Source organism: Fukomys damarensis, unplaced genomic scaffold (genome assembly GCF_012274545.1).
Source record: "Fukomys damarensis isolate Sample0158 unplaced genomic scaffold, DMR_v1.0_HiC HiC_scaffold_35, whole genome shotgun sequence".
NCBI classification, from domain to species: domain Eukaryota; kingdom Metazoa; phylum Chordata; class Mammalia; order Rodentia; family Bathyergidae; genus Fukomys; species Fukomys damarensis.
Window position 1 is genome coordinate 8,218,304 of NW_022900947.1, and position 13,238 is coordinate 8,231,541.

At 42.9% G+C, this 13,238-nt stretch overlaps 1 protein-coding gene across 1 annotated transcript in view; it reads right to left on the reverse strand.

Moving 5' to 3' along the window:
- Window positions 1–374: 374 nt before the first annotated feature.
- Bod1l1 (biorientation of chromosomes in cell division 1 like 1) overlaps window positions 375–13,238 on the reverse strand; it is a 55,331-nt gene continuing 42,467 nt past the window's right edge. Inside the window, exons 20-29 of the mRNA XM_010641935.2 lie at window positions 12,556–12,640; window positions 12,181–12,254; window positions 11,082–11,157; window positions 10,931–10,965; window positions 9,952–9,997; window positions 7,331–7,380; window positions 7,143–7,227; window positions 6,573–6,726; window positions 4,018–4,158; window positions 375–593 (exon numbers count right to left, since the gene is read on the reverse strand). Of these exons, the coding sequence (XP_010640237.1) occupies window positions 476–593; window positions 4,018–4,158; window positions 6,573–6,726; window positions 7,143–7,227; window positions 7,331–7,380; window positions 9,952–9,997; window positions 10,931–10,965; window positions 11,082–11,157; window positions 12,181–12,254; window positions 12,556–12,640 (864 nt within the window). The 3' untranslated portion in view covers window positions 375–475. The remainder of the gene's footprint in view (window positions 594–4,017; window positions 4,159–6,572; window positions 6,727–7,142; window positions 7,228–7,330; window positions 7,381–9,951; window positions 9,998–10,930; window positions 10,966–11,081; window positions 11,158–12,180; window positions 12,255–12,555; window positions 12,641–13,238) is intronic.

Genomic DNA, 13,238 nt, shown 5'->3' on the forward strand with positions numbered 1-13,238 from the left:
AGTTCACAGATAAGTTTTCTCTGTAAAATAAATAAAGTGTTCATTGATTAGCATCATACATAGAGTAAAATACAGCCTATTTTTACATGTTTATATACTATACACAGATCACCAGTCGGCAGCCTGGCGTCTGATGGGCTGGAAGGGTTTGCTTTTGTGACGTGTCACATTGGGAAACCCCAATTTCCAATGTTAAAATATACACTACTTTGTTTTGAGTTCAGATACAAAGTAAACTTATTTTCCTTTATCTGAAATAAATGTACATAGTATCTTCTATGAACAATAGTTTATAAAGCTGTTTAAAACATAACAAGAAAAAGCTTGCACCTAGGAACTTACAGCACATGCATACCCTTTTCTTGGTTAAAAAAAAAAAAAAAAAAAAAAAAAAAAATCCCACGGCCAGGAGACACGTCCCTGTCCCTTTTTCCTCCACTGAGCTCCTCTGGATGCTGGGGCCAGGAGGCCGGGATTACCGCTTTGTCTTCTTCCCAGGGGCTTCCTCTACTCTCTGCTGGCCTCGTGTCCGGGCCCCAGGAGGGCTCACTTCTCTCTTGCGCTTGGTAGAAGGGGAGAGCTGTGCCTTTGATCTGCATTAAACAAAAGTCAGGGCAATGATGAGAGTTAAACACCTGCTTCGAATACTTCAGTAGTTCTTTAAAAATTGCAACAGACTACTTGACTGCTAAGAAAAGTCAATCCCAGTAACATTCCTATGGGAAAAGGAGCTGGAGGTAGGTGGCTATTTGCTGACAGCTTCACACACACAGGGCCCAGGGAAAGGTGGAAGGCTGGGTTCTGGCTCCAGCGCTGACACCTCTGCTATTGACCTTGGTCAAGGCAGCTCTCCACTCTGCCCAAGTTCTATCTACAAAACAAATCAAATGCCAGCCCTACCTATACACACTGTCCCAAGCTGAGACAAATAGCAAGCTTGCGGGAATGTAGCCGAGGTTCTGAGCAAGTACGAAACCTGGTCTTGCAGTGCTAGCAAAGGAGTGCTAGAGAGCACAGCAACCAAGGCCGTTAGCACCAGCGAACCCCTGTCCTCCTGTCCGACTCCAGGTCTAGTAGGAATCTCCGTTGATCATGTTACATCCTTACATATACTTTAGATATATAAAGTCCACATCAGCTCTGAAGTTTTCAAGTCAAAGTCATCCAGAACACAGCACACAAGCTTTCTACTTTTATATTATCCTGGAATACAGCTTGGCCAAAGAATTACCATTCTCAAAAAAATGCAGCTTTTTACAGCTTCATGCTTTGATGTGACACATCGTTTTAAAAGTCTTTTTTTTTGAGACAGGGTCTCAGTATGTAGTTGAGACTAATCTGGAACTTACTATGTAGTGCAGGCTGGTCTTGAACTCACAGTGATCCCCCTCCTGCCTCAGCCTCCCGACTGCTGGGATTATAGGTGTGCACCACCATGCCTGGCTTTCAAAGTCATTTTAAGAAAAAATGAAAATTCTCCTAAACCACCACCTGATCAAAGTCCCTCCTCTTTAGTGGTACTGGGGACCACAGCCGGGGAGCACTGAGCTATAACCCCAACCCTTTTCTATTCAGACACAAGCTCTAGCTAAGTTGCCTGGACTGCACTCGAACTTGTGATCTTTCTGCCTCAGCCTCCAGAGTAGCTGGGATTACACGTATGCATCAGCAAGCACCACATCCAGCTTCAAATCTCTCACTACCAAACTCTAGTTACAAAGTCATTCCTCTGGGATCCTGTGCATCACACAGCAAGCTGCTCCCTCCTGAAAGCCCCACAGCCCTTTGGATTATTAGATGCTCACCATCACAGTTTACCTGCTGGGCTTTTTCAAAATGCAAGGCACAGTCAGTACTTTAAAGTAATGCATTAACAGAACACAAGAGAAAATAATGTCACTAACACACTTATTAATCTGGACTCATGAAAATTCTGTCTCAGTTAGTGAGGCAGCTATGTGAGCAACAGATACTGAATATTGCAAATATATTCCTACCATGGGCTGCTGTCAAGTTTGAAAGTCTGATGCGTATCGGACTTCTCTCTGATGCTTCTCCAGGGAAGCTGCTGACATTTATTCACTTTTCTAACTCCAGCGCCCACTGCGATGTTCAACACATGCGTAACAAGCAGTAAATGTATCATCAATGAAAGAATAGACTTGGAAAAGTAGAACTGCTAGCTGGAGGAAGATGGGGCTTGCATTGTGTAGACAGTGTGGCTCCTGTCTAACAGTGCCCACACATATGTTGAGAATGGCTGAGCAGTGCTTGTTCTCCAGATGCATCTATGTACCTAAACATGCCTCAAGCGCATCCTCTGTGGCACAGAAGTACTCCACTGTACACAAATACCATAAATTTCAGTGAAATGAATCAGACACACAAACTTACATATCACGGTTTCTCTCGTGTGAGAAATGGAAAGGGCAAATAAGGAGCAAAATGATGGACAGATACCGAGAAGCAGGAAGAACTTGTTCAAATGGGAAGGGAAACAAGGGAGGGGAGGGGGGAGGGATGAAGGGAAAAGGGATCATAAAAAAGGGAGAATGGAAGGAAAAATGGAAACAGAGCTTTTATAAACAGGGAGGGGGAGGATGACGGGCAGGGAAGGGGATGAGACAAAAAGAATTAAGATATATTATGTAGGGTAAAATTCCCCAGGGTGAATGTGACAGTTATGGATGGTGAACATGTACTTAAAAAAAAAAAAAAAAAAATGTAGGGCTTGTCAATAAACCATCCCAGCTGTGCCCATGGACACTACCAGACCCTCGTTTACTGGAGAGAAAGATGCTGTGTGCCAGGAGCCGGCACTGCTGAGCCAGCAGAGAACAGCAGTGCAGTCTTGGCCCTTGGGAGCCTGGCAGGTGGGCAGGGCCCCCACTCGCCAGAGTGCGGTCTGTGACTGGCCAGTGGCACCGGTCACTTAGGAGTCTGTGAGACTACAGACTCCAGGCCACCCAGATGCAGGAGCCCGACCTGCCTCTTAGTACACAGCTCCTCTGCAGGCCAACCCTGAGAAGCATGCGCAGATCTTCTGACAGTCTTCCCTCACGTGTAACACAGAAATGCAGTGCCGCGCTGTATGAAGTGAGTGTGTGCTCGCCTTCTGCAGACATGGGGATAACAGTGCACATGTTACCAATGCGTTGGAAAGATGGAACTGTGGTAAGAAATGTCAAGACGGTTATTTATTTATTTATTTATTTATTATTATTATTTTTTGGTACCAGGGATTGAACTCGGGTCCTTGCGCTTGCAAGGCAGGCCAGAGAACCACCGGGCTAAATCCCCGGCCCCAAGACAGTTTTTCATACACTGATCCCCTTTTAGGTTTGAGTGCTGTGGAATACAGGAAAGTAGACACGTTCCTGATCTAAAGGAAGAAAGAGACCAGAGGTACCTCAGCCAAGCCACCTGCTAGCTTACCTATCCAGTACTGACCGAAAGCGTAACAAGAGACCAGGATGGGTGAAGTGGAAGGGAAAGGCACCCTGCAGAAGAGCCGTGAGAAGAGGGGAGGCCTTGGCTTCCAAGGCAGTGGGGCGAGTGCACACCTCAAGAGCACAGCGAGGAAAGGGCAGGGCTCAGCACAGCCCGTGGGAGCAGAGGTGACACAGGCTGCAGTGCAAGGCGCAAGGTGGCAGTGACTGTGCTGGAAGAGGACGTTCAGCTCTGGACCTCATTAATCTACAGTGCCCTGCCTACAGCAGTAGTGGCTTTCCCAAGCCATGCTGACAACCCAGGCACAGACCTGCGACCCCTGCGAAGAAGACAGCCCTGCCTCTGGTCTCAGTGGACAGAGCTGCCAGACAAGGGTCCCGCACCAAGGACAAGCCCATGTGGCTCGGCCAAGCAGTGAGGCCACTGCGGACACCTTCTGTCCTGTCCCACCTCTACCCCCAGTTATTTGGTGAGAGAAGATTCTGAAAGCAACTTAGGAAGAAAGCAACATTCCCCAAAAATATCTCAGGGGGTTCAACATGACTTGAGGTGCAAGCAGGGACTTACCTTCCTAATGGGGGAGATTTACTAACTTTTTCCTTGGTAGGTAACTTCTCTTTTGCTAATTTTTGGCGATTTCTAGGAGAAACTGTTTCTGGGTTGCCAAGTTTGGATGTTGCACGTGCAGATGGCTCGCTATGATGCTTTCTGAAACAGATTATAGAGACACTGGGCAATCGTAGTGCTGAATATGCCAGGCCTTGGGGCCAGTTAAAAAGGATGAAGCTCCTCACAGCAAGACAGAGCAGGGACTGAAAGCAGGTACATGGCTGGCTTTCCTGACCATCGCTAGAAGGCAGACCGTGATGTTAGCCAGGACTAAGGGCACCTGCACGGCTCTCTTATTGTGCATGACATTTTACAGCTTAGAAGATGAATCTGTGACACATACAGAATACACTGGCTGGCAACATAAAGGCTACCCTAAGAGCTCAGAATAGGGAGCCAAGACTCGTGAGAGCACAATTCACAGGGATCAATTCTAAGGTTCTAGGAGTCAACGGAAGAAGAAAGAAGTCAGGTAAGAGAAGATCTGTATCAGTAGAAACTCTAGGCCAAAGCACGTGTTTAGTGCAACCTAAGGCAACTCTGATTCAGACGCCTACTGACAAACAGGATGGAGAAGACAAAGCTACACAATCCTCTTCTGGATTCACTAGACCACACTTGGAATAAAATAATGTTTCTTAAAGAGGATATGAGCTGAGGAGAGTGAACAGGGACGAGGAGAAGGCCCAAAACAAGCAGCAGCTGCTACAGATATTTAAGGGAGAATTATAAGAAAGTCCCTAAGAGTGGAACGAGAACCAAGAGAGGCAGAGTTCAGCAGGACACAGAGACTGCTAGGGAGGAGGTGGCTTCCCCTGACCTCTGAGGTTCGTGCAGGAGGAGGAAGGCTTTTCCCAGGAGCTCATGCAGTGGCTCAGGCCCTCGGGGACGACGGTGCCAGATGACCACGGGGGACACATCCAGCCGTGAGAAGATGAAAAACTAAAGGTACCAGAGCCCTGCAACCAGTCGCCCAATGCTGAGGAACTGAAGTCAAAGAGAAAAGAACCCACTTATAAGTCCAAGAGATTATCAAGCTGTGTAAATTGAATTTGGTTTACTTTTAAAGGACACTCTTAAGGAGGCAAGTCTGACAGGCCTTTTTAGATCCTTACTGGGCAGCAGCTGGAAGACCTGTGGAACCCTCTCTGAGTCAAGCCCCGCTGCACTGACCAGGCTTCCAGGACCACAAGAGGAAGCTGTGTGCTGGGAATGTGCAGTGCTGGGCGCGCTCAGCAGCAGCAGCGTCTTCTACTTGTCTGAGCTGCACAGCCAAAAACCCCAAACGTGAGCTCACTTTACCTCTGGTCAGGTGAGCTCCTTGAGTCCTTGGCTTTACAGTTTGACTCTGAGAAACCAAACCTTGGCACCAGTGGCTAATACGTGTAACTTGGAAGGAATCACAAACTGCTTGATTTTAAATCTACGTTTTTGTGGTAATGGGATTTGAACTCAGACTGAGCTAAACTTCAGTCATTTTCGAGAGAGGGTCTTGCTAAGTTGCCAGGGTGACCTCCAACTTATGAACCCTCCTGCCTCAGCCCCCAGCAGCTGGGATTACAGATGTCTGCCACCATGTGTGGCTTATGACACTGTTAGTAACATATTATGGTGACAGGTGTTAATAGTGACACTTTTTGAAATGAATATATTCCTGAACTTTTTCATCAATTTTGGATAACACAATTATAGAAAATTATGCTAAAATCAACTGAATCACATTAAAACTATAAAACATTCTTGCCTTGGAAAAAGTTTTAGGAATGAGGATGTGACTATACAGCCACACATCATTTCTCAAAATGAGCTGTGGACAAGGAATGCTGGCTGGTGTTGGTATAATGACATGGGCTGTTGGTCAGGGAGGAGAGAGTGTAATGGGCCAATCCAGGCTTCCTTCCTTTAAACTCTGTGGAGCCTTCAGTACCTTAATGTGCTCTGTGACGAAAAGAGGAGAGAGAATCCCTGACTTCCCCAAACTCCTCCGACCATCTACTCTTCTTCCCCAGAGGCTTCTGTCTCTTTTGGGAAACATTTGGAATTCCCATTTACATAAGGATGAAAATGGCCAAATTTGGGCAATTTCCTATGATTGGTGCAAGTGATGACAGCAGTGGCGTGACAGTGTGTGTGCCCAATTCTCCTGCTCCCTGAGGTTAAGCACACTGAGCGAGGGGCTCGTTTTTCTCTGTGACTCTATACTTGGCACAATGTCTGAGACAGGAGATGCTCACAAAAAGATTATCGAAAGAATTAACAGGTTCCAGCAAACATGCATTTGAAACCTGAAGACTATGAAATGACCCCCAAAATAACTGAAGACAGAATGGGTTCTCAAAGAAGATGCAGACTGGCAGAGGGCTGAGAGCACATGCCCTCTGTTGAAGATAAAATAAAAGCAAAGAGCTTCCCATGAGGCGAGCTGTGCACTTTGAAGAGAATCCCACAAAGCTGGAGCTGTTTCCGGCAGACAAGCAGTGCAGCTCTGTGGCAGCTGCGGGTCACCCCATTACCTCTGTGCCTCTGATCTGGTGGTGGACCGTGTGGTGGCTCCCAAGGGTTCATCGTCTTCCTCTTCTTCCTCTTCCTCATCAGACTCCTGATCTTTTTTGTCCTCAGTTGATTCAGAAACCGATTTCTGGCGTTTTCTCTCTGGCTCAGAGGATTCTGTTCAGACAGAATAGTAACACCTGGAATGTACAATTCCCAAAGACACTTCCAAAGGAGAGTCACAGAGCTCAGAACTTAGGATATTAGGGACTTGGAGGCAGAAGAAGTGGTTTTCCACTTCCTCTTGGTTTCAGCACTTGCAATTCACAACTGTTTAACTTAATCTCAAACACATTTTGGATAGTTTACTTATGTAGTTCACAGCCAGCATTGATGAAAAATTCACATGTACTCAGAAAAGCATCTGGAATGTAGCATTTCTGACACAGGATTAGAGCTATTTCACACATATTTGTGTAATATTAATACTAGCTATAACCCACTGGATTTTTTTCTCACCCAAAGGAAAACTAAAAAAAAAAAAGTGATTTTGAAATAATAAGACTGTGATTGAGAATACTCTGAGGATATACCAGCATCATCTGACAGGGTGAGTGAACGCTTGGGCTTTCTTCCTCTCCGACGAGCACTCCCTATTGCTTTTTCTTCACCATCATCCTAGAATTGATAAAACTGAAGTTAAGAGCATGGTCAACTGAGTATGAGTATTTACTAAGTTCTCTTCTAAAGGATGCATCTTGATCAGAAAACTAACACTTACAATGCTTGAACTTCTTTCTTGTAGGTTAGCCGTTTCTTTATTGGATTCATCTTTAAGAAAAGCAAAATTTCCTATTAACACTTACACCTATAAAATTAGATTCAATAGTCAATCTGGCTTGTTATCTGTTAAGTGCTAATTAATAATTTTGATATACAGTTTGTCACTATCTTGTATCAGACAAGTGAAGACTAAAGGAAAACTCCTACTAGGGAGCATATCAGAGACTGAAGTCATTTCAGATTTGTGATAAGTTAGTTATGTGATCTGACTAAATTACTTAAAATTCCCGAGCCTCTTCATCTGTAAGATGTTCCCAACCCAGAAAAGGAAAGAGGAAAGGGGGTATGCAGGGAGCCTCCAAAATGCAGCAGAGAGCACAGCCTGTGATAACCAAAAAGCTGAGTATTGCTTTTCTAAAATGCTTGGGATCAGGAATTTTCCTATTTCATAATTTTAAATATTTGCATATATTTGAGTTATCTTGGGGACAGAACCCAAGTCTAGACATGAAATTCATTTATCTTTCATATATATTTTATGAACATAGGCTGAGACAATTTTATGCATTTTTTAAGTGCGCCTGCATCTGGACTGCAGATGAAGTCCTATCACGAAAGTTTTGGGGTTTGGAACATTTCAGACTTTGGTTTAAGGTCACATGACCTACGCTTTTGAATCTCAACATAGTTCTATAAGTATAATAGTTTGGAAAAATCAGACTTCAGTAACTTGATTTCCATACTTTGTTCAGACTTACACAGCTAATATACTAAGTGACAGTTGAATTCTCTTGATATCAAATATATCATGGCAATTAAAAAACTACACACTACAGGCCAGTTTATAGGTAATGTATTACTATTCATTATGCATATGTTTTCTATAGATTCTTATAATTTTCTGAGAATGAATTGTGGTAAGAAAATGAAGATTAATCAATGCAATATTTGAAGCTAAAATGACGAGCATTCAAAAATTCAAAAGTAATTCTTTTTTAAGAAGGGGGATCAAACTCATAACTTTGCGCTTGTGAGGCAGCTGTGGTGCCACTGAGCTGAATCCCTGGCCCTCAACAGCAATTTTTTTGTTTTTTGAGACAGGGTCTCACTAAGTAGTTGAGACTGATCTGGAACCCACTATGTAGCCCAGGCTGGTCTCAAACTCACAGTGATCCTCCTGCCTCAGCCTCTCGAATGCTGGGATTACAGGCGTGAGCCACAACGCTTGGCTTTCTAACAGCAATTCTTAATGATGAAAACTATAGGCAGTAGTTGCCCTTTCCTCCAAGTCCAATATGCTAATGAAAATGGAGAAGTTAACCAACAGAAAGGCCAGCAAAAAGTCTGCTTACACTTCTAATCATTACCCAGATTCAGAAACATATTGTCAAACCCCATTACATAAATCACAGAGCTGAAACTGGAATCTGTAAAAAGTACGTTGAGTTATAAAGATTTTTTTGTGGTGTGGACTTAAGATATTTAAAAAGTCTTAATAAAAACCAAGCATAAGTAGAATTCTCCCTCATTTAAAAAAATAAACATGAATTTATCAAGAGACAAGAAAAACTGAAGTAGAATCTAAAGTTCACATATGGTTAAGTGTAGAAGAAATTTTATACAGACATTATATATACATTTGCTTTATCTTGCTGAAAGATTATGTGCTTTCTTAAGCTGACTCTGTATTATTTATTTGATGAAAAAGCTGTCACACTCAATCCTCTTCACTTTTGTTTTTTGGTACCTTGGATCAAACCCAAAGGCATTTTACCACTGAGTTACATCCCCAACCCTTTTTAGGTACTAAACTGCCTAGGCTGATCTTGAACTTGTGATCCTCCTGCCTCAGCATCATGAGTAGCTGAGATTTCAGGTGTGTACCACTTTGCCTAGCTCCCCTTTTGCTTTAGTCAAGCCTTTAAAGTCCCAAAATTGCTCCTGTTTTTATGCTAAAAATTTCAAACCATGAAACTAATATACACACACTGAAAAATATCTGGAAACTGCTTGCATCAACTACATAAGAAGGAATAAGCCCATCATCCTGCCACCCAGAGCTGATCATTATCAACATTTTGGAATATTTTTTTCCTGCTTGGAATGATGGCAAAATACTTGAAATGATTTCATGTTGACTCCTGGACTCAAGGTGTGCAAGTTAGTTGCACACCTGCTTTCAAAACTGTTATTCCTCTGAGAATAACATGTTCTTGAGCTGAATTTGTGCATTCCTGATGACAGTGTCCAATACCAGAGGGATTTTATTTCTTTAAAAAGCTTTGGACATGCAGTGCAAGTCTTTTCTACAGAAGGAGTGCTTTTACTATTTTGGTTTTGTTAGCTTTACCCTCCTCTAGGAAGGCTTCCTAGGCCTCATAAGCCAAGAAAATGTCAGGTCACAGAAAAGGATAGAAAGAAGAGTCAGTCATAGCTTCAAGGACAATTTTTACCAAGGAGAAACAGAATGGAACTTGAAAACTCACCCCAACAGCCAGCCTTGCTGGCTCAATAATGAAAAAAAATTACTTATAGTCAGTTTGAAAATTTCCTGTGCGAAATGAAAGCACACCCAGCTCCCTCGATCACACAAGGCATAGAAATGCTCTAGGTACATACCTGCTTGTGTTACTTTCGGTTTGTTGCTAGGCGGAGACTGCTCTACCTAGTTTCAAACAAAAAAAACCACAGTGAAATAAGCAGGTTTTGTTTATCACACAGAAAGGTAAAGTATTTACTAGACTCTATTTATCAGTAAACAGAATGTCTGGAACTTATTTTCTGCAGCTAAGCACATGTAGTAAATAGAGGTACCTAATGCTTCTGAACACGTGGCCTTTGCCACAGGCCTCTTCCCCAGCTTCCAGCTGTAGCTTTGAAGGACAAGCACTGAAGACAATGCTGTGGGGCTGTGACTGCCACCTTCCCCAGTCCAGTAAACCAGCTCACATGTGGCTCTCTGGTTTGGTGTCTTATGCTAATTCTATGAGAGTGATACTATAGGTATCTTTATCCCACTTTATACCAAGGAAAATGAGTCTTACATAAGTGCTCCCAAGTCACAGGTCTGAAAGTAAGTGGCAAAGCTGACACTTGAATCCCAGGTGCTTCTCCTAGGTCAGTGGACAAATGTATGTCCTTACAATGCTACCATTGAAGGCAATGAAGTTTTGACCCAATGATTTTGCTGGGTATATACTTTAGGGCCAAATACAAAGACTGCTAAAAAAAGATGAAGCGTCGCAAAGGAGTCCCCCTTTACTATAATGAGTACACACTGTACTGTAAAATAGTATCATAGAGAGTAGTAACACGGTAAGACATCTCAGAAGTCTCCGTAAAAAGCCACCATGTCAAAATCATGTAAGAGCAAATTTCTGTGCTTTAATCAAGATTAACTACAGTAGGGCAAATCTTTAGAGATAATTCTGTTTATATAAAGATATTACTGGTCATAATATTATTTGAATAATTATCTTATGATTTATTGAAGAAAATCTTTTAAAGCTGTTCAAATACTAGATATTATAGTACTATTCACTTTCCAGGATAAGAGCAAGTATTTGTGAATTCTTTCTCATCTTTTGCAATTACTTACAGAAACAATGCCAATCTCTGTTTTGGAGTCTTCCTCTAAAAAAAACAAAAAAACAAAACAAAACAAAACAAAAAACAAGCAAAAAAACTCACTTAGAAAATTCATTTCAAAAATTTCTAGTGTATTAACTGAGGACATACCAAATACCTACTTGATTTTATTGCTGTTTCCACAGGGTATTTACGAGGTCTTCCTCTTTTCCTTTTAATAATTATTGGCTGATCTTCCTATGAGGGAAATGAAAAACAAAACCAGCAATTAAAGAAAAATTTTGTCCCCTATTATACAAATAGTTTGTTTTCTCAAAATGAGACTTAAGCACGGTCAAGGATTTAGGTCAGTGGTTCTGCCGCATGAGAATGTGAGGATCTGAGTTCAATCCCTGGTACCAAAAAAAAAAAAAAAGAGAGAGAGAGAGACTTAAGTGGTCTCTCCTAAAAAGGCTCAATTTGCAGCTTTTTTACTCAAGAAATAAGTGATGTTGGGTGTAATGTTTTCTTTCTTCCTTTTGCTGCAGTTCCCACTCCTGATAAATACTGGTAACTCACAGGAACACACCCAGTGGTGAGGATTGTGGAAGTGAGCACTCAGTGAGTGTCACCTTCTTACTTTTTAAGAACTGTATATGCCCTTTTAAAATGGGATTTAGTTCAAGTTACTTGTGATCAAATATTACATTGTATAAAAAGTAAAGGGGTCCGCTGAGTCTCATACAGAAGTATGAAAAGACATAAAGAACCATAAGAAGACTGGCCAACTCTACAATTGTTGTGTCCCTGGATTCAAGAGGTTCTGTCTCACCCCAGGCCACTTCCACTCTGCCCCGTGGGCCACCTACAAACTGGAACAGCCTGGAGCTGGTGGGTCAGCCTGCAGCCTCCCTGGAACCCCTAACCCTGCCTCATGAAAGTGGGTCTCTTCCGGCTCTCCTGCTGCTGCTCTCACATTGTTCTGGTGGGACTCGTGGCCCAAGCCTTCTGTCCCTTCTCGTCCTGCTAGTGGGCTGGCAGTGCTCAGCTGTAGGGCCAGGAGCCTGAAATTGCCACTGGTGTAGTGGTGGCTATCTTTACATGGCTGTAACAAAAGTGGGTCTCCAGAAAGGTTTTGATAAAACAAAGTGAACAAAATTAATCATAATGACAGTGATAAAACACACTGTATGAAATGGTGTCCCACTGTACTTAGAAGAAAAACGAGCTCTCAGTACTTAAATAGTTCTGAGCAAAGTAAGTATGGAGAGCAGTTCTCACCTCTTGTGATTTGATGCTGTCATCTTCATTCTGCTCCGTCTTTTCACCAGTAGTCTCGCCACTGCTAAATTCATCTGCAGAAAAGACAAAGCTGTGTGCCCTGTGGCCTTCACTGCTGCTCAGGGCTGTCACACATGCACAAACAGCACTCCAATGACACACTTCCACCATCCAAATCAGCAGCCCTAGTTTGGTTAAGTGAGAAGCCACTTGAGGTAGAGCAGGGCTCAAATTAAAAACCACGGCCAAACCTTTGGTGTAACATACAGAGACCAAAGGAGCAAAACAGACACTTCTACTGATAAGCTCAAAAGGAGAGATGCTGACTGTTTTGAAAGCTTAGTTTCTCAGTTTATCTAGGGAAGTTTTACTCACCTTTGTCTTCCGCAGCCCTTGAAACAGTGTTGTCTGTCTCAGAATTTGTTTTATATAGTTCTTCCAAATCTCCACAATTCTCTTCCTATAGAGAAGGATGAACAAGAGATGTTTTCTTCTAACTTAAGTCTGCCTCCACTCATCTTCTGCAAAGTTTCCCTTTCTGTTTCAAAAACAACTTCCTACTTGTCTTTTAGAACAAGCTGTTGGAAAATATTTAGTATTATTGATGCTCAAGAGTCTATGGGGACCCTGTGACCCAGTGCACCAGAGGAGTCCAGCTGTGTGGGTGCCAATACAGCGGAGTTTGTGTCCTGAACAAGAGAAAGAGGGCTTAAGTGAAGAAAGTCTGCGATAAAGGCACATCACACCACCACAGTTGATTGCCTCAGAGACATTAGAGATTCAAAACCTAAAGACCTGGGGCCAGGGATTTAGCCCAGTGGTTCTGCTGCCTGCCTCCCAAGCACAAAGATCAGAGTTCGATCCCTGGTACCAAAAAAAAAAAAAAAAAAAAAAAAAAACAAAAAAAATGCGATAAAGGCATCACACCACCACAGTTGATTGCCTCAGAGACATTAGAGATTCAAAACCTAAAGACCTGGGGCCAGGGATTTAGCCCAGTGGTTCTGCTGCCTGCCTCCCAAGCACAAAGATCAGAGTTCGATCCCTGGTGTCACAAA